The following is a 27,877-nucleotide window of genomic DNA, read 5'->3' as shown; positions in this document are numbered from 1 at the left end:
CCGTACAATACTATTCTCCACTATGGAATGCTCGCTCTCTCGTATTGACTTAGTGTATCGATATCTATGATCGCTAGCTGCTAACGTCGCCCTAGAGTCTGAAAAGTTGCCACAAGTTCGCTTTAACTTTCCATCTATCGTATTATCGGAAACGCGACTATTATCGGATTAGCTCGGTCTGACGTACCATTTTCTTTTCGCAGAACGAGAACAGAGCATTGCGACTGAAGGAACCCGCATCCTTGGCCCTATCCGCTGGAAATGCCGGTGGTTACATGGACCCAGATGGTACTGCCATTGCGATGTCGTCCGAACTACAGCCTGCTCCTACACCCGATCCAAGAGTCACTTGGAATTACTTCGACGAGCAAGGGTAAGGGAAAAAGTTTTCGTTTAATGTTTCGAACTTATGTGTACGAGCAAAGAATTCGAGTATTTTCGTGATCAGAAAATCAACAGCATGAGCGAACTCGTATCAACGGATCAATGGCGATGAAGAATTAAGGCCCATGGAAATGGTATGAAAAACGTTTCTAAATGTTTGAATGTATCTTCTTGTTTTACAATGCAAGTATTTTCTCACATAATTTATTCACATAATTGCATGTAAAAGACAGAGGGAAAGAGAGGGGGAGAGAGAGAGAGAGAGAGAGGAAGGGAGAGCATTTCCATTTTAGACAAGTAGATACTCGTGTACAAGTTGACCGAATGGCCTGGATAGCTTAATGGTTAAGGTAACTGCCCGAAAAGCAGATTCTAGTTTCGGTCCAACAGAGACTACCCAACGGTCCAACTTTTTTCGCGAATCCTACATACATAATTAATATAAATCGAGAAAAACATAGAATCTCACGCGAACAAAATAGACGCAACCCAGATAACATTCGAAAATACTAAGCGAAACTGTCGCAACTTACGAGCAACCAAATTTTTTTCTCCGTGAAATACATCGACCACATTACCGTGCTAAAAACTTATGGGAGATAGGCGATATTAATACAACAGTTGCAAAGGGATGTTTACCGGCGAGTTTAATCCACAATCGAAATTATAAATTATGTATATTACCGGTCGCCGTTTTTACGTGCGTAGTTATATCTGATAAATATTTCACGAATATAAATTATAATATTTGCTTTTTATCGTAGGTACGTTTCGAGAGGTGGCCTGCGAGCTGGCGAGGACCCATACGCAAGAAATAAATTTAATCAAGAAGCCTCCGATGGTCTTCCAAGCAATCGGGATATTCCTGATACTCGTAGTGCTATGTGAGTAATAATAAATTGTAAATTTAATCGAATCTATCGAAAGAATTACGTCATTTATTTAATCGATCATACTATCGATCGTGGTCAAGTTCAGTTATATTCGAAATTGTGTCAATGAAAAGCTTCAAAGAAATGATCAAATTATATCGTAAATAATAATGCAATTGATCAAACTTAACGGCGAATCGATAAATAATCTATTGGATTCGACGAATAAAAGAAAAATAGGGACAATTATTATTATGAAGAAGAAAAGTGCGAAGAGAAAAGTGATTGCGAAATGTCGATCTATCAATCCTTTCATACACTACTACCAAAGCCTTCGCGAATCTTTCGGAAAACAGCATTCCTCGCGTGTGATCGCCAAGATCGCAGCGTATCGTTGGGAATTCATGGAACCCCACGTCAAAGAGCGTTACATCGAGGCCGCCAGAAAGCAATGGCTTCGTCGAAGAAAAGCGGCAATGGCTCGTAAGAAATAGCTTCCAACGACCTCCGACCCAGTCATCTTTCAAGAAATCGATAGAAAGTACGCTTTCTCGGATGAATGAACTTCGATAAAGTTGATTGACTAGTCTTATTTGTCTCGATAATTTAAGACAAGTAACTTCTCATTCTCAATTGAATTTTTATACTTTACGCGTATAATGTATATATAGTTTATTCGATTTGAGATCTAAATTAATTGATTTCACGTAATCGAATATTTCTGAAATTAAATATTCAATATATATCTTTAAAGGTGTACATGGAAACAATAATAGGAGATGAGTATGATATTTAGATCAAACAGCAAAATCTATCCGATCGTTGACGAAGAAGTTTTGTTATCGAAACGTTCAAAAGTATTATATCAAATTTTATCAGTTGTACTCTATTCTAATTAAATATCTATAACGTTAATAAAATAATTAAGAAATATAATAATCTAGAATTTGTTACACGCGTAAAAGATGCTCTGCAATTTATCAATTTTCCAATGTTTCCGTTTTCCTTTGTATTTTAATACAAGAGAAGAGAAATAACGTTGTTCGTTATAAACGAACCCACGAGACTCGCGGTGAAGTCGTATAAGTCAATTATTCAACAAGTGTAACGTCATATAGGAGAACACTCCATGCGTTGAATAAACTATTGCTTCTGTTTGTCTGCACGAATTATGGAAACAAATTTATGGAAAGCTAAAACTATGTAAGAGAAACAGACGGGAAGAGATATCACAGAATAAATCTGAAAGCCGTATTACATTTTTTTGTGAAATATTGACGAAAGCGTATACATCTTGTTACATGTATATCTTTTATCGAATATTTTTGATCGACAAGATTGTTGAGTGTAACACGAATACTTTCTGACTATTACCTGATTGCAAAAATATATACATACATACATACAAATGTGTCTGTGTGTATATGTATATATATGCATATTATATATATATATGCATACACACACACACACACACACACACACACACACACATATAAGTATAACGAGAAGATATCGAATATTTGTTCTATTCGCATTTACAGGTACATACATATATAAATACGAATATTTTCTACGTTTTTCGGTTCTCTTCAAGCAACTTCCAATCGATATTACTTCGTCATTTCAAATGCCGCTTTATATTTGAGAATTCAAATGGAATCCTTGTCCTCGATTTTCCTTGACTTTCTCTATCGAAGTGTGTAAGGGCTCTTCAGTCTTCTCCAGCATGATCTAATTTCCGACGTCACCCTACACGCCTGTCACGTTCTCGACGAAACTATTTCTCTTAAGCTGTGGCAATCAACAAGTAAAGGAATTTCCGAGTACGTTCATGAGCCTATGTCAAAAGCTTGTCTCGGACGATTTTTAATATACGACGCGTGATCTTTCTCTCTCTCTCTTTCTTTCTATAATTATATAGAATATGTTGCGAAAACTTGAATAAAGAAAAGAAACATTATTAAAATTGCAAAACAATGAAGTGCAGCCGTATATTTTTGTTAAATTATCGATTCGTAGTATAAGCTAGCGAGTTACAAACGTTTACGTTCTCATTTTTCGAACAACATCATTACCGAAACGTCTTTATCGCGATGAAAGAAGTTCGAAAATCGTGTCACGAGGTTGCTCGGTGTCTTTAGAGGCTGCGACAAAGGATGACATCTTCTGCAATGTACTTGGACCGATACAATAGGACCTTCCGACATCGCCGTTGCTGAATGAAAAGCTGTACTACTTGCATTGAGTTGCAACGGAGTTGCGTGTACGTACACACGTAAGAAAATATCAAGGGAATCGAGCCTAAGTCGAACCACGAAAATCGATATCGTATGAACGGAGCTTTGTATTATCATCATTATTTCTATATCGAGCTTGTCGAGATAAAACTCGGTAGGACAATATCCGGCCCATACGACGAACGATTCTTTATCTCGATCATTTAGTAGACATATTTTCTTTTTCTTTTTTTTTCTTCTTTTTCTTATCTTGTCCCTCTCTTTCTTTTTTTTTTTTTTTTACTTTCTTATCTTCTTCTTCTTCTTCTTCTTGTTCGTCTTTTGCCTTCTATTCTTATTCTTCCACGACAAAACGTCAAGAGGTTCTTTCTAACTCGGCAACTCGTGACAACAATATTTTTATGACGTGTTCGCGAAGATCAGCGAAGCTCTTTGTAGCAAAGTTTCGAGCTACCAGAGATAAGTCCGAGACGAAAATCCCCAACGTAAATTTGTGGAGGTACTTTTAAAACTTCGAGGTAGCATTATCGGGTGGAACTGCATTAAGATGAAACTTCCTCTCGAATGCCGTCAGGTTTTAACTCGAAGATAAATATACATTATTTTCGGTCTTAACGTTAACGAGTTACTATGAATCCTTACCAATATAATTACGTACTTTCAATATCTTTCTCGATTATTTTTTTTTTCTTTTTTAATTTTAACCAACGTCCTGTTAGAACTGACAGCTCTTATTAGAGAATAGCGTCATGAATTTTTCCAGGGAAATATTTCAAATAGTACATCGAATCGGTGTATAACGGTAAATCCTTTTGTGCGAAGGACAAGTTTTCTCTCCTTTCTGGCTCGCTGTTGATCCACCTTCACAATATCGCCAATCTCCAATGGCCGAACTCGAAAGGACGACTGGAAAGCTGTCCTCCGCAGTTTCTGTCACATTCAGACCGTATATCCCCCTATAATTGGACGATGCTCGTGGAACTCTTATCGGTTAATATTGCTCTTTCCATGAAGGAATTTAAAAAAAAAAATAAAGAGAAGAAAGAAAAAGGATAAAAAAAGAAAATCGATGAACGAGTTCGCTCCTCGAGATTCGAACTTTTGTCGAGGGAACAATGAAAGTAAGTTGGAAAGAGTAGAAACAATTCAGAGCTAAATATCGAAGCGAATAGCTTAGAAAAGACGACGAAAAGTGCTCTCATTGACTCTCCTCGGTTTACTTCGATGAATGCAAACCTTTATGCTATTCTCGCTAAATACGTAACTTCGAATTGAATTAAGTTGAGCGTAGCGTAAGCTCTCGTAGCTTCTTTTATAACGAATCCAACTAGGGCAACGCTTCATTAGCCGAGCAAGCGATCGTCTTCTTAGTCGACTGAACTCTCGATAAAGCCGACCAATGAAACAAACGTTCAAACTCGGGGATCCTTCAAATCGGTAGGTAGTCGGTAGCCGATCCGTCGACTTCGTTTTCGCGCTCGAAAGCTCGCCAAAGTCGTTTCTTTCCGTCGATGTTCCTTTTCCGTAAAAGCTCTTTAATAAAAATAATCGAAAGAAAATCGCGATTCCTTCGAACGAGACAACGAATAATGGATCCTCCAGGCGAAGAAGATAAAGTTTATTACCGTTAAGGACAGTTCCTCCTTTATGCTCCGGACGTCCTTCGCTTTGCTTCGTTTCTATGACTTTTTTTTATCGTTCAACCTGCTGACGCGAACTTAGGTTTTTTTGCTAAGTGACTACCCCGCCGTTCGCTTCTTTCTCTTCTTTTTCTTCGTTTTTCTTCTTATCTTCGAAACGCTCTTTAAAAGCCTTCTTTCGGGATTTGCTTTAAAACTCGGTTCATCTCGATAAACAAGTGAGACGATAAACAAACGCTTTGCTACTTTGCAGAACGTCTTTAATATATTATTAGTTTAGATCCGTTCTCTTTACGTATGAAACTGAGTATCCGATCGAACAATTCGAACCTTCGTTTACATTAACGAACTATCCACGATACTCTTAAAGTCATTTAAATGTTTAATAACGCTCGTTCATCGACTCTGTCCGAATAAATTTACTATGAGAAAAAGCCGTAGAAATAAATCGTGCGTACAAAAGACGAAAGGGCACAGCTCCGAACGATTTTAATTGAAAAGTACGGCTAATTAGAGACACTACCTTGTATAATACCTTCAGGAACTTGCGAGGAGTTGAGCAAAAAAATAAATGCGAGAGAGCTTAGTAATGTTCGTAACATCGAACGAAAAGATCCGTAACATTCATTTGGAACGTGAGAAGTACTCACATAGAAAGTTCACTCGACAACTTTCCTCCTTTGGACAAAGCTCGGCCGAGAGATAAGATAAACGAAAAGACGATCCTGACGAGTAGACCCCTTTCTTCTTCTCTTTTCTTCTATTTTCTCACTGGTACATCTTTCTCCCAGATACTGGAAGAATCGAGTCTCTGTTTAGATGTGCTCGAGGGAGATTAAAAAAATGCTAAGAGTCGAGTATCTTCAATGGACGAACAAAGAAAAAAAGAAAAAAAAAGATAAAGAAAAAGAAAAACTGACGCTATCCAATATGTACGGCCATCTTGTCGAATAGAGCATTTGCAAAAAAAAGTCTTGCAACATTTCACCGGAGGGAGAAGAAATATCACTATATATTTTTTCACGAGTCGAATAGAGAGAGGGAAAGAGGGAGAGATACTTCCAAAGTCTTTTTCGACGATATCTCCCACGCTTTTCATCTTTACGTAGAGACGAGAACGCAAAGAGCGACGGTCGTGCACGATGCGTATGCAAATGCACTGGTTTGCACCTGGATAACTAAACCTTCTTCCGCCATTCTGCTCTCACCGTCCTACCGAATAATTATGTTTGTTTTCCATTTAAGTTGTTTGCGCCTCTATTTGCATCACTATCAACGAGACGCTTCACGCTTCTCTTTCTCCTCATATCTGACAATCTAGTTCCTGCAGTTCTTTGCAATTTTTTTCTCTTTTTTTATATATCGTATTATTTATTTTTTCTCTGAAATTAAGAAAAATGCACTCTTATGTAACAACTTTCACTGTTTAAAACGAAAAAGAAAAAAAATAGATAAAAAAGAGGGAATGAAAGAAAGAATAAATCTATTGTTTATTCAGCGTTGATCGATTATTATGTAGTAGAATCGTCTCACGAGTGAACCAAAAGGAAAAGGACTCCTTGGTGAGAGGAAGAAGTGATTCATCTCGGCGAAAGTACGCTTCGATCGTGTTTCTCGAGAGACGAGAAACGATTCCGGCAAAAGAAGATCGGCGGACGCACGTAGTACGCGTAGACGATCCCACGGAGTCGAAAAGGAATGTCTCTCTTGGATGCTGACGAGCATGGATTAAGAGCACGGCCAACTACTTTCTCAGGAATATAAATCGTTTCGACTTGATCGAGAAGAGATACCTACGTGCTGCTGGTAAAACCGAGCCAACGTTATTATCGCTACAAATATCACGACCTTTCCTCTTCCTCATTCGAGAAGAAAAAAAGAAAAAAGAAAAAAAAATGCTCTTTCCTCTATCTCTTCCTGACTTTCTTCCTATCCTCGAGATATTGGTCTATTTTCCTCGCGAGAAAAGAAAATTTCGACTACTTTTCTTCTTTTTCTTTTTTCTTGAAATATTATTCCCCATCGTGCGTTTAAGAGATCGTGTAAAAGGAATACAAGTAAGTAGATACTCGTAGAACGAGTATACCAATTAAAGAAGAATCTTTTTTCTTCCGACGAATTTACGATCCATTTTCTTGTAATTTATTCAAGAAAGTCGCGGAAAGACGAACACTCGAGGATTCTTTAACGAGAAATGAAGTGCTCTTCGAGTTCGAGAAAGCGATAATAGTCGGTGGCCAGGGATACAAGGATTACGTGGTGGGACGTAAATCCGAAAGAGAAAATAATTGGCCAGCGATATCCTCTTTCTAAGTCTTTTTTCTCTTTTCTTTTCTTCTTTTTTTACTTCTTTCTTTTTTCTCTTCGCTCGGCATCGATATCGTGCGTCAGGTGCTCGGCTACCACCGTAAACGGTAGGGAAATTAGTTTAGTCTCCGAGAAGAGAGAGAGAGAGAGAAAGAAAAAAGAAAGAAGAATGAAGGAAAAAAATGAGAGAAAAGTATAAACGAGAAGAGGAAGAAAAAGAAAGCTAGATAGATAGAGAGAGAGAGAGAGAAAGAAAAAGAAAAAGAGAGAGAGAGAGAGAGAGAAAGAGAGAAAGAGAGAGGACTTGGTTTGGAAGCTACCAAAAAGGTTATCGTTACGTTAGTTGCGCCTAGGTACGAGCTCGTTTAAGTATTCACGCCGAAAAAAGGGTAACAAGGTGGTCCGAAAGTTTTTGATTTTAAAAAGCGCCTTTATGTTTTATTCAGCAAAAAGCGAACTTCCGGGATGTAGGATGATGAAGGACGGTGCACACAGTCGACGTTTTATGCACGATGGGAAGGCGATCGAAGTAGTAAATGAACGACGCTTCCCAGAAATCCATTTCGTCGAGATTAAAATAATCGCTAGTATTTATCTTCTAGACAATTTAATCATTTTTATATTTTTTCTCTCTTTTTTTTCTCTCTTTTTTTTTTTTTATTTGCTTTAGATTGCTCTCCCGACAAATCGATCGCGTTATCTGTATTACGTAAGATGCTATGTAACATTCTTTACTAGTCAGTTATGCGTTCGCACTTACGTTTCGTCTTTCTCTCCATTAACTTTGTTATTTTCTCGTGTCGATGAAGTCAATGATTATTATTTTTTCGCGCTTCGCGTTACAAATGTGAAGCATCATTCGACTAGAGAGGAAAGCAAAGTCACGAGTGAACGTTCCTTTCATCTCGCGATTGTGTCGGTCCTTTTACTCTCTTTCTCCCTCTCTCTCTTTCTCTCTCTTTCTTTCCCTCTCTCAGAAGAAGAAGCGCGAATGTAAAGTGCTTTGGAGAAAGGGCGACAACGAGGTAAGAAAGAGAAAGAGTGAGAGAGGTTGCAAAAGGTCGGAGAACGCGATTGCACCACCTTCGGAGAAATTACGGAAGACGACGGAATATCTGGATGAAAAGAAAAAGAAAGAGAATGGAGATGCGAGCAGTAAAGGGATGGGGTGGGGGTAGGAAGGGGGTAAGAAGAGAGAAAGCATGATAGGGACGAAGCAACGAAGCTACTCTCAAAACTTATACGAAATTAGATTTTAAATTCCGCCCTTTTCTACCGTATTCTCTCCTCGACCTTTAAATTGCAAGAAAATAGAAACGCCGTACGCAAGTAGTCACGATTCTTTCGAAACTTACAGCACCGTACCGTGAAGGACAAACAGAAAGGGAAGGGCTTTCCATTTGTATAAGAAGAAAATGTAAGAGAAAAATCTTCTCGAGATTCTGTACCTTCGTTTCCCTCGAGACGATGCATTTTCGTCTTTGAGCGTAAAAATAATGAGAAACGCTAACGCGAGCTTTACGAGGACAAAGTCGTTTTATGGTATGTATGTATCTATGCTATATAGATGAACATACATTTCGTACATATATATGTGTGTGTACGTATGTATGTATATACAGATAAGTATTCCGAGTTATGGAGAAGAAAAATTGAGGCGTTTCGCTATCTTTCTCGACATTAAGGAACGTACTTATTCGGTACGTACTTACGGAGACGCGTCGAATGTCGTTAATATTAATGTCTCCTCCGATCGATGCTTTGCGTTGGAACGAGTAGAATTAATCGATCGCATCCATGTATAATGTAATACGCTGAGCAGTCTCGACAGAGGGATCCAAAGGCATATTGGCTTTGATAGCTCCGTGTAAACGTGACATAACTTCGAACGAGTGATCGCACGATACGGTTTTATGAAAACAACCTTCGTTTTATCTCGAGCCCAAATGAAATTTTCCTATCCGTTGCATGGGAGAAACTGTCGTAAATTTTTCTCTTTTCCTCTCTCTCTCTCTCTCTCTCTCTCTCTCTCTCTCTTTCTCTCTCTCTCTTCTTCTCTCTGTATCTCTGTCGCTCTTCGTTACATCATTTTTTCGAAAAACCAACAAACTCGAAAGGCATGCAATTCTCCAAATTACGTCGCCGCTATTCGCGAGTATGGCTTAACGAGATTACCATTTCGAACAAAATCGCCATTGGTTTGCGTTGACGAGCCGAGCCGAGCCGTGGACTCTGTGGAAAAATGAATTTTCCATTTTCGGCTCGCTGAAGCGAACATTATTCGCTCTCTCTCTCTCTCTCTCTCTCTCTCTTTTTTGTCCCTGTTCCTCCCTCCATCCCACTCTCTCTCTCTCTCTCTCCCTTTTTGTCCCTGTTCTTCCTTCCATCTCCCTCCTCTCTCTCGCTCTCTCTCTCTCTCTCTATCTATCTATCTCTATCTTTCTCCTCACTTTGAATGTTTGCAGAAGAGGCTTTTGTGAATAGCCGACGATCAACGGCCGATCGATAGGGAGACACGTAAATGCGTTGTCGTCCGGTCGACGACTTACCGTCGCTTACCACCTGATTTACATAATTAATCGAGCACGTTGAAACGACGGTGTAAGTAAGTACTTACTTCGATGATGAAATCAAGACAGCTTCGTTCCATACGCAATTGCGTAGAAATACATAAAGTACAGATTCGAATATCTATGTAAAATCGTTGTCGAATTCGCACTATGAAGATAATCTAATTTAAATTCCACAAAGTTTTCCTTTTTACAAAGGTTGCGTCGAAGTGAACGGACTTCCGTGAGAATATTGATATCGCGATTCGAATTTCAATATCGTCGTGCATGTTATCGTGACTATTCGCACGCGGTACCGACAACGAGCGGATGAGAGAAAAACCAAAATAGGAAGAGAGAAACGATAGGAGCTAAATTTGCATAGTATGATTTCGACCAAATCCAATATTTGTGAAACGATGGCACAAAGTTGAATGATCGAAAGGTAAAAGAGTTTATCGTATTGTTCCACGAAAAATATATAATATATAATTTTAAAGAAATTATCTCGTGTAATTATCGCGTTATCTGTTTTAAGTATATACTTTGAATCTAAATAAAATGAATAATGGAAGAGACATACGAAGCGTATAACACAAATATCGAGTTTCCTTGGAGCCTAGAATCGGCCAAGTAGATCGTCCCGTATAAACAAAAATTTAAGCAACTTAGCACGTAAGTCGTGCCAAGTCAAACATTTACCATTTCGGCTAAACGCCATTCTGAGGAAGCATCCTCGCTTTGCTAAGGCCTTCTAAGGATAGATTAGTTCTTAAGCGACGTAAGCCAAACGATCTAATACCGTCGACGTTGCGATTTCTCTCATCGATCGAACAACGCGATCTATTTCTTGGCGAAAGCAGAGAATATGGTAATTCGAATGAAACGTAGGTTGAAAATGGAATAAGGTACAAGGAAGATAATTTTCCTAAAGTCGACTGAAACGGCCGGGATCTGTTCGTCTCTCGTATAAATATAAAAGTGATGAAACCATGACGAATTCAATTCTTTCATAGAACGGTCGCACGGAGTTCACCGGTTGCCCAATTCCGGCGAACCTAAATAAAACTAAAAATCTAAAAATTGTACCGAGAGATAGGGTACGTTCGTGTAGTCTCTATAATACACCGATCCGTATATGTGTATATATATATATATATGTATATATATATGCATATATCTGTATGTATATAGGTATATATGTATGTAGGTGTATAGCTGAATTCAGACAGATTTATGCGTACTGCCTTCGTATTTTTATTGCGAGACCCAGTCGGCTGAATAGGGTTATAAGTCACGCGTTACGAGCTCCGTTCGATATAATCTCGCGTGCGAAGAAGAATAGAGCTTTATTCGAATAATGCAAATAAAGGTGGAGAATAATTAAGCTGACGCGAACGTCTCGCGTTATTCCGCAAGAACAATATGGTAAGAGCGTGAAACTATAAAACGTATCAAAACCAGAAGGAATGTCAGACCGAAAGAGGAATTTACAGTGAAACGATCTACCTTTATACGTCCAAAATCCAGTGGTATGTTAATCGTTACTACTTCGAATACTGTGAGAACTGTATTTGAGAAATGTATATGAAAGATATTTCATTAATAACCATTGATATTATAATAATAGTATTTCTAGAGATATCTCTGGCTAAATTAGGAGCCTGAAAGAGTTTCAAAGAATTTATGATTTTTATAGAACTCCGATGATCAATTTGCATTCTCGAATTGAGCGGGTCAGTTGGTCGCTCGTTAACGATACATTTCGACAAAGTCGTTCGACGACATTCCTAACAAGGTCGTTCATCATAAATTCGATTTTAAATTCGAATCTCCTCGCTCTACTCCCAAATGAGAAATAGCACGTTTCGATCATTCGTTCGGATTTTATAATTCGTCTTATTTGTTTTGCAAGAAAATGAAAATTTCTTAATGTTATTAAACGGGGTCACGTTAAAGCTTTTAGAAAATTGTATCCGCGTTCAAAATCCCATAAATGTGTATGACGAAAGTATATAAACACGAAAATGCAGTTTCTCTTGGTATTTTCTATCGATTAAAATTCCGATCTTGAAAAGTTCTTTGAAAAAATTCTATAGATAAAGCTTCGAGCGAATTTACAAGGCGAGAGGTTCAAGGAGAAAAATGATTTTTGGTAGAAACGTTGGCTTGAATGCGAAAAAGGTGAGAGGATAAGGTCTAACTTATAGGAGCATTATTTCAGCGAAACCGGAGCAACTAAAATGCATTTTCTTTTCCATATTTTTTAAAAATCTCTTCTATGACGAGTACTATTTATTTATATGTTTATTTATAATCCAGTAATTTTTATGAATATCGTAGAGCAAACTTCGTCTTTTCGGACCGTAACTTTCTTGTTTCTTTAAACATTTTACAAAAATTATATAATACGATTGAAAACTACTATGTTTTGAATCTCGGTTAATGATTTGTACGAATATCGAAGACGAAACTGAAGTAGTCAAAATCGTGTTAAAATAATCGTAATTTCCGAGACTACGTAACTACTACATGAAAAATGAAGCACGTACGAATCTTCTGACGTGTAAATGGTAATAAAGCGAAATCGGATATTTTCTAGGATAATTGCGACTCGACAGAAATGTTTTTAAAGAATTTTGATGTTTTAGAAGAAACTACGTATATGTAAATTGTCGTAGTTATAATACTCTGTCAAACTTTTAACCGTGTATAATTTAATGTATACACCAAGATATATTGTATAACAAATAGTAAATATTGTAGGAACAAGCGTGACTCTTATGTACTGTCGAACAGGACGAATCAAAACAATGATACTACTGACAAAGTACATTCGAGATCTTACTTCTTAACTTTACTTGTTCTAGCACTTAAGTTACGAACGTTAAACTAAGTAAAGTCGAGCTAGCGTAGGAGTTTGAATCATACAGGCGTGTATGCGAACGAAAGACAGAAGAGTTCCAAGTTCGTGCTCCAGAGTTTGCCGAGGGCCTTCAGTAATTTGCATAACGTCGCAAATACGTAATATAGAGGATAATCCTTAATAACTTCTCTACCAGGAACAATCTGCTTATCGTTGAGAGATAGACTGATAAAATTCTACCTAACTCGATATATTTACGTGTTAACGTGTATACGGATCGTTTCCTACTCTTTCATTCTGAGAATTAATTAATGAGAAATTTGTAAAATATAAAATAAATGTATGTATCTCCGGCAGATAAACTTAACAAACAGTTTGTTTAAAAGCTTTTATCTCTCGTGTTATACATACACGTATCTCAGTTCTAATTCAATTTACAGAATGAAATACTCGTCCTCGGAAATTTTTACGAGACATCTTCGTTTTCTAACGACAACGAGAACGACGACGAAAACGACGGCGACTTATGGGTCCGTTCTCAAGGAAAAGCTCTGGTTGGATGCATACACATGTCGAGCACGTATATTCCGCTAAGAGAAAAGTTTCTCTGTCTGTTCCGTGCATTTGCGTCTGTGGATTGCAGCTGTTGGTGCAACGAACGAGAAAGAGAGAGAGAGAGAGACAAAGAGAGAGAGAGAGAGAGAGAGAGAGAGAGAGAGAGAGAGAGATAGGTAGAGGTAGAAGATAGAAAAGGTATGAGGAGAAAAGTTTCCTAGGCATTTTCGCGTTGAGAAAAGCCGCAAGAGCTACGATTGCAAAGTGTCGAATACTTTGCAAGAACGATCGGAAGTCGAAATGTCGTAAGGCTTGAAGCCAACGTCAAAGCCGACGATCGACGAGCGCAGGAGCTGATCCGCTTATCGACAGGCTTACGTTGTACCTCTTTCTATCGTCAATTCGACATCTCGAGAAAATCTATATATATATATATATATATATATATATATATATATATATATATATATGTATATATACACACATGTATATATATATATAACGAGATTAACGATTTATTACATATATATATATATATATATATATATATATATATTATCTATAATTATAATATATATAAATTATATATTATATATATTATATATAAATTATAATATATATATATGATGTATATATATAACGAAACAAACGAACGAATGAGATACCTAAGAAACTTAAACTTCGATCAAAAATATCAAAAATTTTATTCTTTTTTTGCTCGTTAATGTCCATTCTTGATTATTTAAGAAAACAAAAAAAAAAAGAAATAAAAAGTCTTACATTATTGAAGAACAAAGGTAAAGAATTTAAAAACGAGTCTTTCGATAAAAAGTGAAAAGGAAAGCAAGAAGTTTAAAAGTGGTAGTCGGTGGTTCGATCGGCGGTTCAAACGATTCTTCTTTTTTCTTTCGCGAGAAGAGTGCCGAAAGCATCCTCTCGTTTCTCGTAAAATGGTCTCGTAAATCATAACGACTCGGAAATCGACAGTCGGACTTACCGTTGCGCGTTCTTCCATACTCTCGTAATTCTTATTCGACCGACGATAACTCATGACTCGGAAAACGTGCTCTGTCACGGCCATTATTTATTTTTTATTACGTTCAAACGTATCATTACCTGTATCATTAAACGTATCATATTGTACGATTGACAATTTATACAATATTTTTTTCGTCTTCGTAAAAAAGTATATTAAATTATACGAAATAATAATAATCCAATGTATTTGTTAATAAGAGAAAGAGAGAGAGAGAGAAAGAGAGAAAGAGAAAGAGAAAGAGAGACAGCCAGACAAAGACAGAGAAAAAGAGAGCGAGAAGGAAAGAAAGAGAACAGAGAGAAAGAGAGAGAGAGAGAGAAAGCTAGAAAGAGACAGAGAGAGAGAGAGAGATACACGAATTAACGCTCTTACAAAAAATATGCTTGCCATAAAATCGACGCAGTTAAGACTAATTAACGAACCAATCTCGAATTGGGAGAAATTGGTTAATGAATCTACGAGTAAAGCATCGGAATATCCACTCAACCATATCGAATTGTTTGTTACAAGATTCGCGAACCATCCCGTTCATTTGAACATGTTACTATTATCAATCAATTTCTATTTATTCTTCCCTTGCTAGTCCTTGAGAAAACTAATTCCAAAAGGAAGAAGAAGAAAAAAAAGAAAAGAGGAAAAAGAAAAAGGATGCATCTCAAGAGCGCTCGAGATTGGTATGGAAACTCAATTCCAAAATTTTATTCCAAATATTACCCCAGCTCGTATGAGAAAGCTCGTTTAACGAGCCATTAATATACAACGAGACAACGCAACGATTCTATGTTTTCGAGAAGGGATTTTGTCGTCCCACTCGAGAGTCTCTCGTAATTAGTTCTTTCGTTGAGTACCTTCCTCATTTAACCATAACACCTAACTTCTGATTAAAGTTGGCGTTATTAAAAACGAAGTTACTTTTGTTTTCCCGTTCTCTTTTTCTTTTTCTTTCTCAATTGTACATGTATCTCAATTGATTTCTTTAAGATCATTTTCAACGATCGATCATAAAGTTTTGGGCATAATTATGCATAACATGCTACTAGATCCGTCCTACGTTTAGTCCGAGCAGCACTTTAATGAAATAATTAGCAACGATCGATGTAAATTGAAATTGTCCGAATTGTGTCGCAGTCCAAATGCATTCGGTCAGAGAGGAAATCGATTGAATTGCTCATAAATCAACGGGGCCTCTAATTCGAAAAATTGATCAGGAAATAAAGCAATGAAGTTAATTAGGTGCAATGGAAATCGTTCTTCAGATTTTACTCGATATAAAGAGAAAGATTGAATAGCTTTCGAGAGGCCACGTTTGAATCCTGAGTAACGTAAGACAGTAAGAAACGCTCACGATGCATGCCGGAACTCGCGCATCTTTTATTCACGATGCCAGCGACTCTCGAACGCGATATACCTACGTATACTTCCGCGAGATTCTTCACGTCAGATTTGAAGATATACACGTATTTATACGTGCCATAAAAGAGAACAGAGGTCTTGGTTCGATGAGATTTTATAGCCCTTTTTTCACACTTCTCTCCCCCCTCTGGTTCCCCAGCATTCCAAATTTTCCCGATAAAATCGCTCAAATTTACGATTCCCTATGATTCAACATTCTTTTCAGTGTTTTATACTCTCGCAAGCTTTTGCCAAACAAGAAATAAAGAGTCTCGGAAAAAAACTAGGAACTACGACGTTATTTTTGACAAACCTATCAACGTCGTCCTTTCCACTTTTCATCTTTTTTCTTAATACTTATATATATATATATGTATGTATGTATGTATGTATGTATGTATGTATGTATGTATATGTATGTATGTATGTATGTATATATGTATGTATGTATATAAAACAAGAAAAAGAGAGAAAAGAGAAGAAGAAAAAAACAAGCTATTACTCATACGACTATCCATAAATTTCACTGACACGTGATTCACATTCTCGACGAATAAACCGAATTTATGGTGAATACGATCGATCTTCTTAAAACGACATCGATAGCTTGCACGTACGGTTCGTCGAAGTAATTAATTAAACAGTTATTATTCGTCGACAACTGTATGCACTTTCGTGATATCGTGCGCACATTGCAAAACGGTATTTCAATGTGGGCGTAGGTTTAATCGATCGATGAAACGTCTAAAATTCATCTCCCGCGTTTGCATTGACGGGAGAATGCTAACAATGTTTCGTTGGATCGATGCAATGCCGATATTCTGAATAATTAAGAAAATCATTATATTATCATAAAAAAATTATATTGTATATCAAGAATGTTCAAATTGAATAGTGTTGAGAGTCATGTAGAAATGTTCACATATTTAGAAAAACCAAAGACAGGAAAATATTATATTTGATTGGAAAGAAATTTTAAGTGATGCTTTTTCTAATATTTTTATTGAAAATATCATGCTTCACTCGTTAGAATAATTGTTGCTCATAAATCTTTTAACAATTTTAATAGCTCTTATTTTTTTTAACCTTTACGAATGTAATTTTAGATATTTAAACATGCTGTAAAATATTACTAATTTTTACAATTTCTTGTTCTAGTTAGAGAAAAAATTGTGAAATAAAAAAATCGAAAAAAATTCTTTCCTTTTAAAACAAAAAATATTCAGAAAGCAATTTATTAAACATTTCTATATGAATTATTTGAAAAATCGATTATCGAACAAAGTGCCGCAAAGAAAGTGATAAAGAGCCGCAATTTAGCCATATGTGGGATATATAATATATTTACATATTTATAATATATATACACACACATATACACACATGACTTCGTAATACAATAAAATTCGAACCAATAAGTGTAAAATTTGATAACCTATCGGGAAAAGATAATTCGATAAAAAAAAAAATCGAGTCTCAATTTTGTCGGTTGGTCAAGCTTAAATGAGAAAATCAATGAAAGTTTCTACACGAGCCAACCAACCACCGATGTGTTCGTTCGCTCCTTCTCGTAACTACGTTAAAATAATATTTGCCTACGAGGTCGTCGTTTTGAACCGACGAGCAATATACGAGGGTTCTTGTAATGGCGAACGAAAGCGACTCGTTAATCACTACTATTCTAGGGCTAACAAAATGGTTGCATCGTTTTTCATCGATGAAAATCCTTTGTTAGTATCCAAAATTCGAAATTAGTATGTCTAACTGAAAAGTGAAATAATTATGACTTCGGTCAAAAGGTAAAAAAGTTATTTCGTTTTCTTCGAGTTCAAGGCAACCAGTCGTAAAAATAAATCGTCTTCGTTTCGAAGTTGGAGAAATATATAGCCAGAAGGAACTCGAAGCGTCGCTCCGGAAACCGCACCGTTTTAAGATCTACGGATCTACGAGAACTTGAAGTAGGTATTCTTTTTTATGCAACACAATTTCGTGGAAGTAACACGCAGTTCGTACTTTCGTTCTCTCCTCGATTTCGCGATTCAGTCTGGCGATTCTGTATAGGTTTGCACGAGCACGAAAAAGCTTTTTCGCTTTCTAGAACTAATAAACAAGTAAAAAAGTAACTTTCGCCGTGAAACGAATGCTTTGACCAACAATACGATATTGAGAATCAAAGATTCAATTTGTTTTAAATAATACATCCCATAAATTTATAACTCAACGATATTCTATGTTTCTATGTTGTGAACTATCTCAAAGATTAACGTCAAATTCGAAATTGTCCAAATCCATAAAAGCCATCGTAAACCCTTTTCAAGTAGACTTTTCGTAAACAAGATATATGATGTATACGAACTATAAAAATCATTCCAACAATACTAATCCATTTGGAACATTATCAAGAATATACACTGTCCTCTGTATTCATAACTCATAACCAATAAGCATAGAACGAGATTTCATTTACATATGTCGATCGTCATTAACCAAATATCCCACGTATTTAAATATTAATGGAAATATTGAGAGTTTCGAAATACGTTCACGATTACGTAAACAAAATTTATACCCAGCTACCTTTATTTATTTATTTATTTATTTATCTATTGGTATGTTTATCTATCTAATAATCATCAGACTGAAATATATCGAGAGAGAAGAAAGGAATAACATCCACAGAAAAGTAAAAATAAACATTCGTGTAGCTTATAGAGACGATTTAAACACTTCAAAATAGTCCAAAAGTTCTAATTTTCTATACTTTGGAGATGCGACAAAGATGAAGTTAAATTAAAAATTCAATATTCAGCATCGCAATTATCCTCAGCGGCGATGTCCGAAGAGCAGATTGCTCGGAATCATACGAGCGAAAAACTTTATTTTCCAAGTGGCACTGAACGCTTGTCCTAATTCCATCTCCTGCTCAACTCGGTCGAACGTTTTTTTTTTTTTTTTCTTTTTTTTTCCCCCTTTTTTTTTCTTCTACGCTCTCCTTATTTTTCCTGTCGAGTACTACTAGCGTCATTGTCGCAAAAGTAGCTCACAAAATACATGAGTGCATTCCAATCTGAGCTTTGCTAATGCTTTCCCGGAATTAAGCTCGAACCTCCCCTTATTCTTAATTTGATTATCGGAAGACCGTGCGAGAAAGAATTATTCCGAGTTCGTTTGATCGAAGACCCTTTTAAATTAACTGATCTTGATGAATCTATAATTTCTTTGATTTCATTTAGAAATTTGATTCATCTAAAAAAGATGATATATAGATTATTATTATTATTATTATTATTATTATTATTATCATTGTTGTTGTTGTTGTTATTGTGATTATTTTCCTCGTTAATATATTCATGATTTTCTCGGTAGAGTATCTTTTCATTATTAATACGAATCGATCAATAGCGATGCGTACTTCACTAAATTGCTGCTGAATCATTATTTTTTACGTATATGATAATATGGAAATAGTGAGTAAAATAGAGATAGCGTTTATGAGAATTCGTGAAATATCGAAACGAATTTACGTTGCTGTGCGTTCGCGTACGCACGATCGATCGATTCGTACCAATGTTAAAATACATAGGTATGTGTACGCATACATTGGTAGTTCGATGCGTACGCGAATTTCGAACAGCCGATAAAATCGGTAGTCCAGTCGCGTTATCCACTTAAGCGCCAGGACAGCGCAACACCAAATTGAAGTTTCGAATTAAACCGTCCGGATGATCCGTCTCGTCTCGTGGACGCGGCTTTGCTCTCTCTCTCTTTCTCTCTCTCTCTCTCTCCCTCTATTTCTCTCTTTCTCTTTCTCTTTCTCTAAAGCTCGTTTGCAATTTCAGTAGCCAGCAAATATGTCCACGTCCGGTTCGCACGGGTTTAGAGTGAATGTATAAATCCTTTGGACTAATCTGCCACATTCCTTGGTCTTCGTCCTGCGAAGGGAATAATATCTTCTGGAAATACTTGCGAAATTACTCTCCTCTAACTCAAATTCGATATACTCCTGAACGTCAGCTAGACTTTTAATTGCCCTTGAAATCCATGGAGAAAACTCGAAATATCGCATTTCTTAATTCCCGTCGAGAGGTCACGTTTATCGAACCTTTCCTGATTTCACGAAAATATCTCGGTAATCGTATTATCTCGTAAAAGAGAAGTCTGTTGGTAATTTTCAATGGCGTAGCGACATAATGTCTCCCCAAGTTTGCCGAGAGAAAGAGAGAGAGAAAGAGAGAGAGAAAGAAAGACAAGCAGAGAGAAAGAGAGAGAGAGAGAGAGAAAGAAATTTTTTTCCATCGGAAATGCATCTTGCGAGCGCGCGTATAAAATAAATACATTCCACACACGTCCCATGAGTTTATCTCACGAAAGAGAAGGTCCGACATATTGGGATCGTGCTAGTCACCTAACCACGTTTATGTACCTTCTGCGTCGACTTACTTCAGCGAAACGAAAGTCTGCCTTCTCCTTCCTATTCTACCGTCTCTTCTTGAATTATAATGCGAGTACTTTCGAGGAAACCACTTTACTTGCCTTAATATTATTCGATTATGATATCGTGCTATCCTCGAAACCACAATCGTCTGCACTTATAATCTAGTTATTTTTAAGTCCTTTATATCCTTCACAATATTATCCATCTTCTCATTGTTCCAGGTGTCGGATGAAACAATGGAGAAGAGATCTTCCACCAACTTCCGTCATAATCACTTTTCATAACGAGGCCAGATCAACGTTGTTAAGAACCGTAGTCAGGTAAGTTCTCTCTTAATCATTTATATTTTTGTTCTTATGGAAATTATATCGAACGAACGAATGTTTCGATATAATCGATTTTAAAGGATAGACGAAAAGGAAAAAATAAAGTTTCTGCTATATACGAGTAACTCTAGAAAAGTGAAGAAATTCAGAGTGCCGGCCGATGGAATTTTCTAATCGTCGTTCCATCGTTCCATCGCGTGTCACGAGTGCTATATCCGTTCAAAGTAGGCGAGACATCGAGATCCTTTTCAAGCCTCTCCTTCTCTCTCTTTCTCTCTCCTTCTCTCTCTCTCTCTCTCTCTCTCTCTCTCTCTCTCTTTCTCTCCTCCGCCTCCTCCTTCTCCTTCCTCTTCGTTCCACGAGTTTCTGGCATCGAGCATAAATCAGAGATTTTTCTCATAACTCGGTCTCGTATTAATTAAAACATTTTTCCATCTACGAGACCGGAAGGAAAAGAGATGAAGGAGAGTTTTGGTAGTCAAGAGTCGGCAAGTTCTTGCAGAGGTTGAACCAAGAGGCGTAACGGAGCCTTAAATTTATTTAAGGCGACCATATAAATCGACCGTTCGAATTAACGAGAATTCTTAATTACTTTCCTTTTCTTTTTTTTTCTTTTTTTAGCGTACTCAATAGAAGCCCCGAGCATCTGATCAAGGAGATCATATTGGTCGATGATTTTAGCGATCATCGTGAGTACTTCGGCTAGAATTTTTATGTTTATTTTTTTTTTTTTTACATATATGTCTACGATCGGAAAAATTTGTTTACACGAATTCCATTCATCGTTTCAGCTGAAGACGGCGAAGAACTGTCAAGGATTCATAAAATACGAGTGATCAGAAACGAAAAAAGAGAAGGTTTAATGAGATCGAGAGTTCGAGGCGCCGATGCGGCCACTGCTAGCGTTTTAACGTTTCTGGACTCTCACTGCGAGTGCAACGCTGATTGGTTGCAACCCCTTTTAGAAAGAGTAGCAGAGGACCCAACGAGAGTTGTTTGTCCTGTAATCGACGTTATCAGCATGGATACGTTCCAATATATCGGTAATTTGCTTGCCTCTATTGTCATTGAAAAATTACTCTCGCTTCAAGTTCGAGTGGCCATGAAGTACACGTATTGTTCGTTAAAAAATGAAAACCATCGAATATAGTTTGAAATTGACTTCGATGATAATCGATGAAAAATTAAATAAAGAGCGGGAATTTCAATACTCTTTGCTAAATGAACGTGGAATGTGAAAAACCAGTTTTTCGAGAAATTTCGAGTCTCTGTATCGAAAAAATTGGATCAATAAATTATTTGTCTGTAATAGGTGCATCGGCAGATTTGAGAGGAGGCTTCGATTGGAGTTTAGTTTTTAAATGGGAATATTTAAGCCAAGCCGAAAGACAAGCACGACAAAAGGATCCAACGCAAGCAATCAGAACGCCGATGATAGCTGGTGGATTATTCGTCATCAACAAAGCTTATTTTGAGAAACTTGGAAAATATGACACCCAAATGGACGTTTGGGGTGGTGAAAATCTTGGTGAGACAATTTAACAATTCTCTTTAATTTCGTTTTATTTCGAAATCCCTACAAACTACACGATTATCTGTTCAGAAATATCCTTCCGTGTATGGCAATGCGGTGGCAGTCTGGAAATTATTCCATGTTCTCGAGTGGGTCATGTCTTTAGAAAACGTCATCCTTATTCATTTCCTGGTGGTAGTGGGAATGTTTTCGCACGGAACACGAGACGTGCCGCAGAAGTATGGATGGATGAATATAAACAATTTTATTATAATGCCGTACCTCTTGCACGGAACATTCCTTATGGAAAGTAAGTAGATTACTTCGGAAATCTATATTAAAGATCAAAATTCGTTTACATGTTCTATCGATATCTTCTCTAATCCTTTTATTGCTTTTCAACAGTATTCAAGACAGAATGGAACTGAAACGAGAACTGGGCTGCAAGCCCTTTATTTGGTATTTGAAACACGTCTATCCCGAATTGGTGATCCCTACGAGTGAGGGTGGTCCAGGAGGATCTCTGAAGCAAGGCACGGCTTGTCTGGATAGCATGGGCCATTTGCTAGATGGAAACGTTGGTTTATATCCCTGCCACGATACCGGTGGCAATCAAGTACGTAACAGTACGATGCATTTAACGAATGTAACGAAGTATTTTCTTCAATTACTTTCTGGGAAAACGAACGTTGTCCAAACGTTTGAACACCTAATAAATTACTCCTTTCGATTTGATTCTACTCGTCCAATTTTTCAAAGTAGATTCTTCTTAGAGAGATACCACGTTAAAATTCGTAGTAATACCTACGCGTTATAAATCACGAAAGAGCGTGACACGTTACTCTGTTCGTAAGTCGTACGCTCGGGGCAAATAAAGCTATATATACATATATACACACGCATATATATATATATATATATATATATATATATCTGGTTTATATGTATACAAGCGATTATTTCTCTAAGTATTAAACATACAAAAAAATGTTTTAGACGAATGTTGCATGATATCAAGGGGAACACATCGCAACGATTATTATTTCACTTTACGATAATCTTACAGGGCCATGTAAACGTTACATTTACATTTTTATATAGAACCCTATATTTTTTATTATATATCTTTCATCAAAGACTGTTTTCAAAACACTACTTACATTATATATTTTCTACAGATCATTGTTTAATCATTTATCTTCAAATTTAGCATTAGCGTTATCTAATGTATCCTACATCATGATGTATTGGGTTGGACTTTATGTGCTTCTAGCGAATTGTCGAAAAATAATCGAATTGACCCAAATCGATGAAAAATATATGAAAATATTCTTAATAATGGACATGAAAAAGCGTGCTAATGTCATTGGCACATCAATTTTAAAGACAGGACAGAAACGATCTAATAGAACAGAACAAAACAAGATTGAAAAAAACAAGAAAGGTTCGACTTACTTCGACTCGAGCGAGTCGAGTCGGGTCGAATCGGATTAGATTTAGGTTCGTTTAGTTTATGCGCGTCTGGAGTCTTGTTTGGGGTTTCGTCTGTAATTTTGTCTAGGATTTTTTCCACAATGTCATTCATAGGTTTAATTAGAGTTTTCTCTGCGACTTCATTTACGGTTTTACCTAGAATTTTGTCGGTTATCTTTGACTATCTTCGGATATCAAAGATAATCGAAAATATTTGAAAATACATAAAAATTGCCACTATCTTTGGCTGTTCTATCTCAGCTGATTCAATCCACTCGTATTGGAAACCTTCCGATTCAACCTTTTTTGTTCGATTTGATTTCATCCTATTTTGTTTTCTCTTGCCTTTAAAATTAATGTCCTTCCATTTATACATCCTCCATTATTAGCAATACATTTATATATTTTGCATCGACGTAGCACAATTCCATTGCTTTTCCTTTAAAAATATACAAAGTCGGATCGAATTATGTTTCTATCCGCGAAATACATCGGATAATGCTAATGACAGGTTTATACTAAATTTAAAGTTTAATGACTCATATAAAATATAGATAGTGTTTCGAAAATAATTAAATATCAGCGATAAGGTAAAAAATATAGAATTCTATTTATAAATTTAAACATAATCTTCGCAGGGCTTTCCGTGATTATTTCAAAATCTATTAATTATCGATATGATTGACATCGTACAACGTTAATATGAAACATTTTTTCCATTTTTAACACATAGGAAAATTATTGAGTTTATATATTTAAACCTGTCACACTGTATATCAGTTTCATCGAGATTTACGAGCGAAAGAAGCAATATAGTTTTATGATTTATGATCGATTAGTTTTTCACTAGCTGAAACGATGCATTATAGGATTCGTGGATAGTGAAAATTTTGATCGAGGATGAAAAAAAACGAATGATAAGATATAAGTTTAAAGGACTATATTATGAACAATTTGATCATTTCAGGAATGGGGCCTTACCAAGGATGGTCTGATAAAGCATCACGATCTTTGCCTGACGTTACCACTTTACGCGAAAGGTACGACGCTCCTCATGCAGGTTTGCGACGGCAGCGAAAATCAGAAGTGGCGACACTTGGAAGGTGGTCTCATAAGGCACTCTAGGATTCCCGTCTGCGTGGATTCCAGATATCACGCTCAACGTGGAATCACCGCGGAGAAATGTGATTCTAACGCGGAAACGCAGAGGTGGCATCTCTACAATCACACTCACTAACTTCCATCGTCCTCTCGATGAGAACAATCACCTTACTCGACCGCGTAATAATACGTCTCTCGTCCCACGAGTTCGCCAAATCTTCCAAAGGATCGATTGTTTCGTCCGTTCGATCGTTAAAACGAACACGCGAGACGAATTCGTCGCAGAGAGAAGAGAGATTTTCCTTCTCCGTCTTTTTCTTCTTCTTCTTCTTCTTCTACTTCTTCTTCTTCTTCTTCTTCTACTTCATCATCATCTTCTTTGGGCCTAGAAAAAATCGTCGTTCTTGAAACGAATCACGGACCATACTCTCGGTTTTCTTTTTCTTAAACCAATCGATACGATGACTCCGAATTTTTTATATTATAAAACGTGCTACATGATATAAAAAAAAAAGAAAAAAAGAAAATACAATAAAAAAAAAGTGTAAGGACTTCGCACGTTCCCATCGAATTTCCCTGAACAATTTGATTTGCGCGTATACTTAAATGTGTAATGATCTCGAAATACAATCGCTCGAGCGATTACTTCTTTGCATTTATTTTCAAAATATATATTTTCTTTTACCTTCTTTTTTTTTTTTTTTTTTTTAAGTCAGATGTTACTTCACTATTATTGTATTTTAATATAGAAGATACTTGACGAGAGATTTTGCTTATGAATACCAATTTGAGATTATAATTTTACTAGTACATATGTTATATAAAACGAAGAATCGATAGAGCAATGTGTATACGTTCTGACACGAGGTAACTCTAGGTTCGATTATTAATATTTTAATGTTTTTTTTTTTTCCTTACTCTTTACTAGTCATTCGCGATGTTATATCTACTTTCCACAAGTTTTATTTTTTATTGTAATCTATCAAAAGATGCATGCGTGGAGGAATGAGGATATTATTTCTTACAGCTTGACGATTATCGATGATCGACGATAGGTCGTAGATCGATTCGAGAAGCATTTTAGTCACATCTTTACGAGTCTGAAAAATTCATCTACGCTGCGTCCGTTCTCCTTTTCTTTTTTTTCTTCTTTTCTTTTCTTTTTTTTTCATATATATATATATATACATACATAGCAGATTTTAATCAATTTTTAGAGCGTTCGGTCGCATCGAGATTTTTTGTCTCCAATCCGTAAGATTGGAATCGTGAGACAAAGCGAATGTTTCGACTCCACGCTTTATGATTCTCGATAAAGAGATTTATTTTTGTAAGAAATTATATATGTATTTACTTGGTTGTGCGAACGGATGGGAATCGCGATACGCTTAGCGTGTAATAATTTAACACATTGCGGACCGATCGATCGATAAACTATATAATTTCGTTCGGATCTCTTCGGTGAAACGTATAGAAACAATTAGTATAATTAATTATTACAAAGACATCCGCAATGCGTTAAATGAAAAGGCGAAAGTACATATACACGGTGACTTATATAGCAATATGATGCAGTTCTTACGATTTAGGCAGATCGGCATGTGAGATGGCTTTTTTTATGGCCTCGACTTTTCGCCGATAACTGATTATAACTGCCGCCGTTTTTGCGCCGGATTCGCATCTATCGGAGGTTTGAAATTTAATATTGTACGATATTGCGCGCTTTGCATTGAGCTTTTGTATGATATTGCGCCCATCCGAATGTCATCTTCAATGTTGACAACAATGTAGTCGAAAATGTTTGTTGGGAGATTGTTTTTTTACATATTGATACTTTAAATAGGTAATAACATGTTTTAGTGTAGATATTATAAATGATCGATATGTTCTTGCAAAATGGCAGACAAAAGATAACGAACGTTCGTTAATAACAAGTATATTGTACATCTAAATTAGAGAATGAGAATACGATATTAACAAGCGAATGCATTATACACGCCTGCGTACTCGTAACATTATCATCCAAATTTTATATATTATCTTTAAGTTTAATTTTTAATTTTTATTCCATAAAATTTCAGTTTTTACATTTTTACTAGATGAGATTTGCGTTTATCAAGCGTTTAACTCTAAAAAAAAAATTATTATTGAAATATTAATGAACAATTTATATGAATCGTAATGTTACGTGTATGTTGGTTGTGTACATACATAGATGTAGACGAATTCCGTGCGTCTGTTTCATATTTAAGATACACTCGCAAAGTGAAAATGTGGTAGACGCGCGTACAGGTGCAAGAATTGTAGGATTCGTGATAAAAGTTGGGCCCTAGGGTGTTCTGGACTGGGATTCGAACCTGGGTCTTTCGCTTTCCGGCCAATTCCATTCTCACGAATGCCTACTTTATTAGAAATGGAGATGATCACTCCCATAGAATTATACGAAAAAGACCTTGTAAATAATTTCATATATTCTATTAATTAATTATCTTTCTCCCGTCCTAACTTCTCGAAATAATACTTCTTTGCTATAATAAAAGATACGGATACTTTTTCTCTTTGCTTCCGTGCATGACGAACGAGTTGAAACTATAAAGTTTCTCTACCATAATTACGCTGATACTTGTAAATAAACCTTATCACGTGAAAATATAAATATAAATTAATGAAGAAACGGAACATTGTACTTTCCAAGTCTATAAACTGTACGATAACAATAACAAGAAAATTCGAAATTAAGTTAAGATAATAAGTAATCAGTCAATGTTAACATTCGTATCCTATAAAATACCTTTGTAATTGATGAAGAAACATTGTTACAAGTAAAATACGAAGGCTGTATATTGAACTATTCCTTACGTATTGTTATTTGCGGTTTCTTCTGAATCGTTAGAAAAATGAATTTTTCTATAAGAGAGTGTGATCGTAATCGAATATTTCGGAGAAATTACGAATGTTCTAAAGACGATTAGTGCATATTATAAACAAAATAAAATCACTATGATTTTATAATTCAACGTCGCATATGTCGAAAAAATAATTTCGTTTAAATTAAAATTGCGAAATTGTCCTCAATATCATCTTTTTGTTTTACATAAATTAATTTCTTTTCAAAACATGAAAATCAATATTATCCTCTATCCTATTCGCAAATGTATAATTATTACATATGCATAAATGTATAC

The 27,877-nt window shown here is 36.2% G+C and overlaps 1 protein-coding gene across 1 annotated transcript in view; it reads left to right on the top strand.

The window, feature by feature from the left end:
- The window catches only part of LOC127067198 (polypeptide N-acetylgalactosaminyltransferase 2), a 99,110-nt gene extending 71,319 nt beyond the window's left edge, over window positions 1-27,791 (top strand). Inside the window, exons 2-10 of the mRNA XM_051001842.1 lie at window positions 204-373; window positions 1,149-1,268; window positions 20,501-20,599; window positions 21,227-21,294; window positions 21,397-21,648; window positions 21,918-22,133; window positions 22,209-22,428; window positions 22,524-22,734; window positions 24,559-27,791. Of these exons, the coding sequence (XP_050857799.1) occupies window positions 204-373; window positions 1,149-1,268; window positions 20,501-20,599; window positions 21,227-21,294; window positions 21,397-21,648; window positions 21,918-22,133; window positions 22,209-22,428; window positions 22,524-22,734; window positions 24,559-24,828 (1,626 nt within the window). The 3' untranslated portion in view covers window positions 24,829-27,791. The remainder of the gene's footprint in view (window positions 1-203; window positions 374-1,148; window positions 1,269-20,500; window positions 20,600-21,226; window positions 21,295-21,396; window positions 21,649-21,917; window positions 22,134-22,208; window positions 22,429-22,523; window positions 22,735-24,558) is intronic.
- The last annotated feature ends 86 nt before the right edge of the window (window positions 27,792-27,877 follow it).

The sequence above is a fragment of the Vespula vulgaris genome, chromosome 10, assembly GCF_905475345.1.
Source record: "Vespula vulgaris chromosome 10, iyVesVulg1.1, whole genome shotgun sequence".
NCBI classification, from domain to species: domain Eukaryota; kingdom Metazoa; phylum Arthropoda; class Insecta; order Hymenoptera; family Vespidae; genus Vespula; species Vespula vulgaris.
This window is presented reverse-complemented; position numbering and strand designations above follow the sequence as displayed.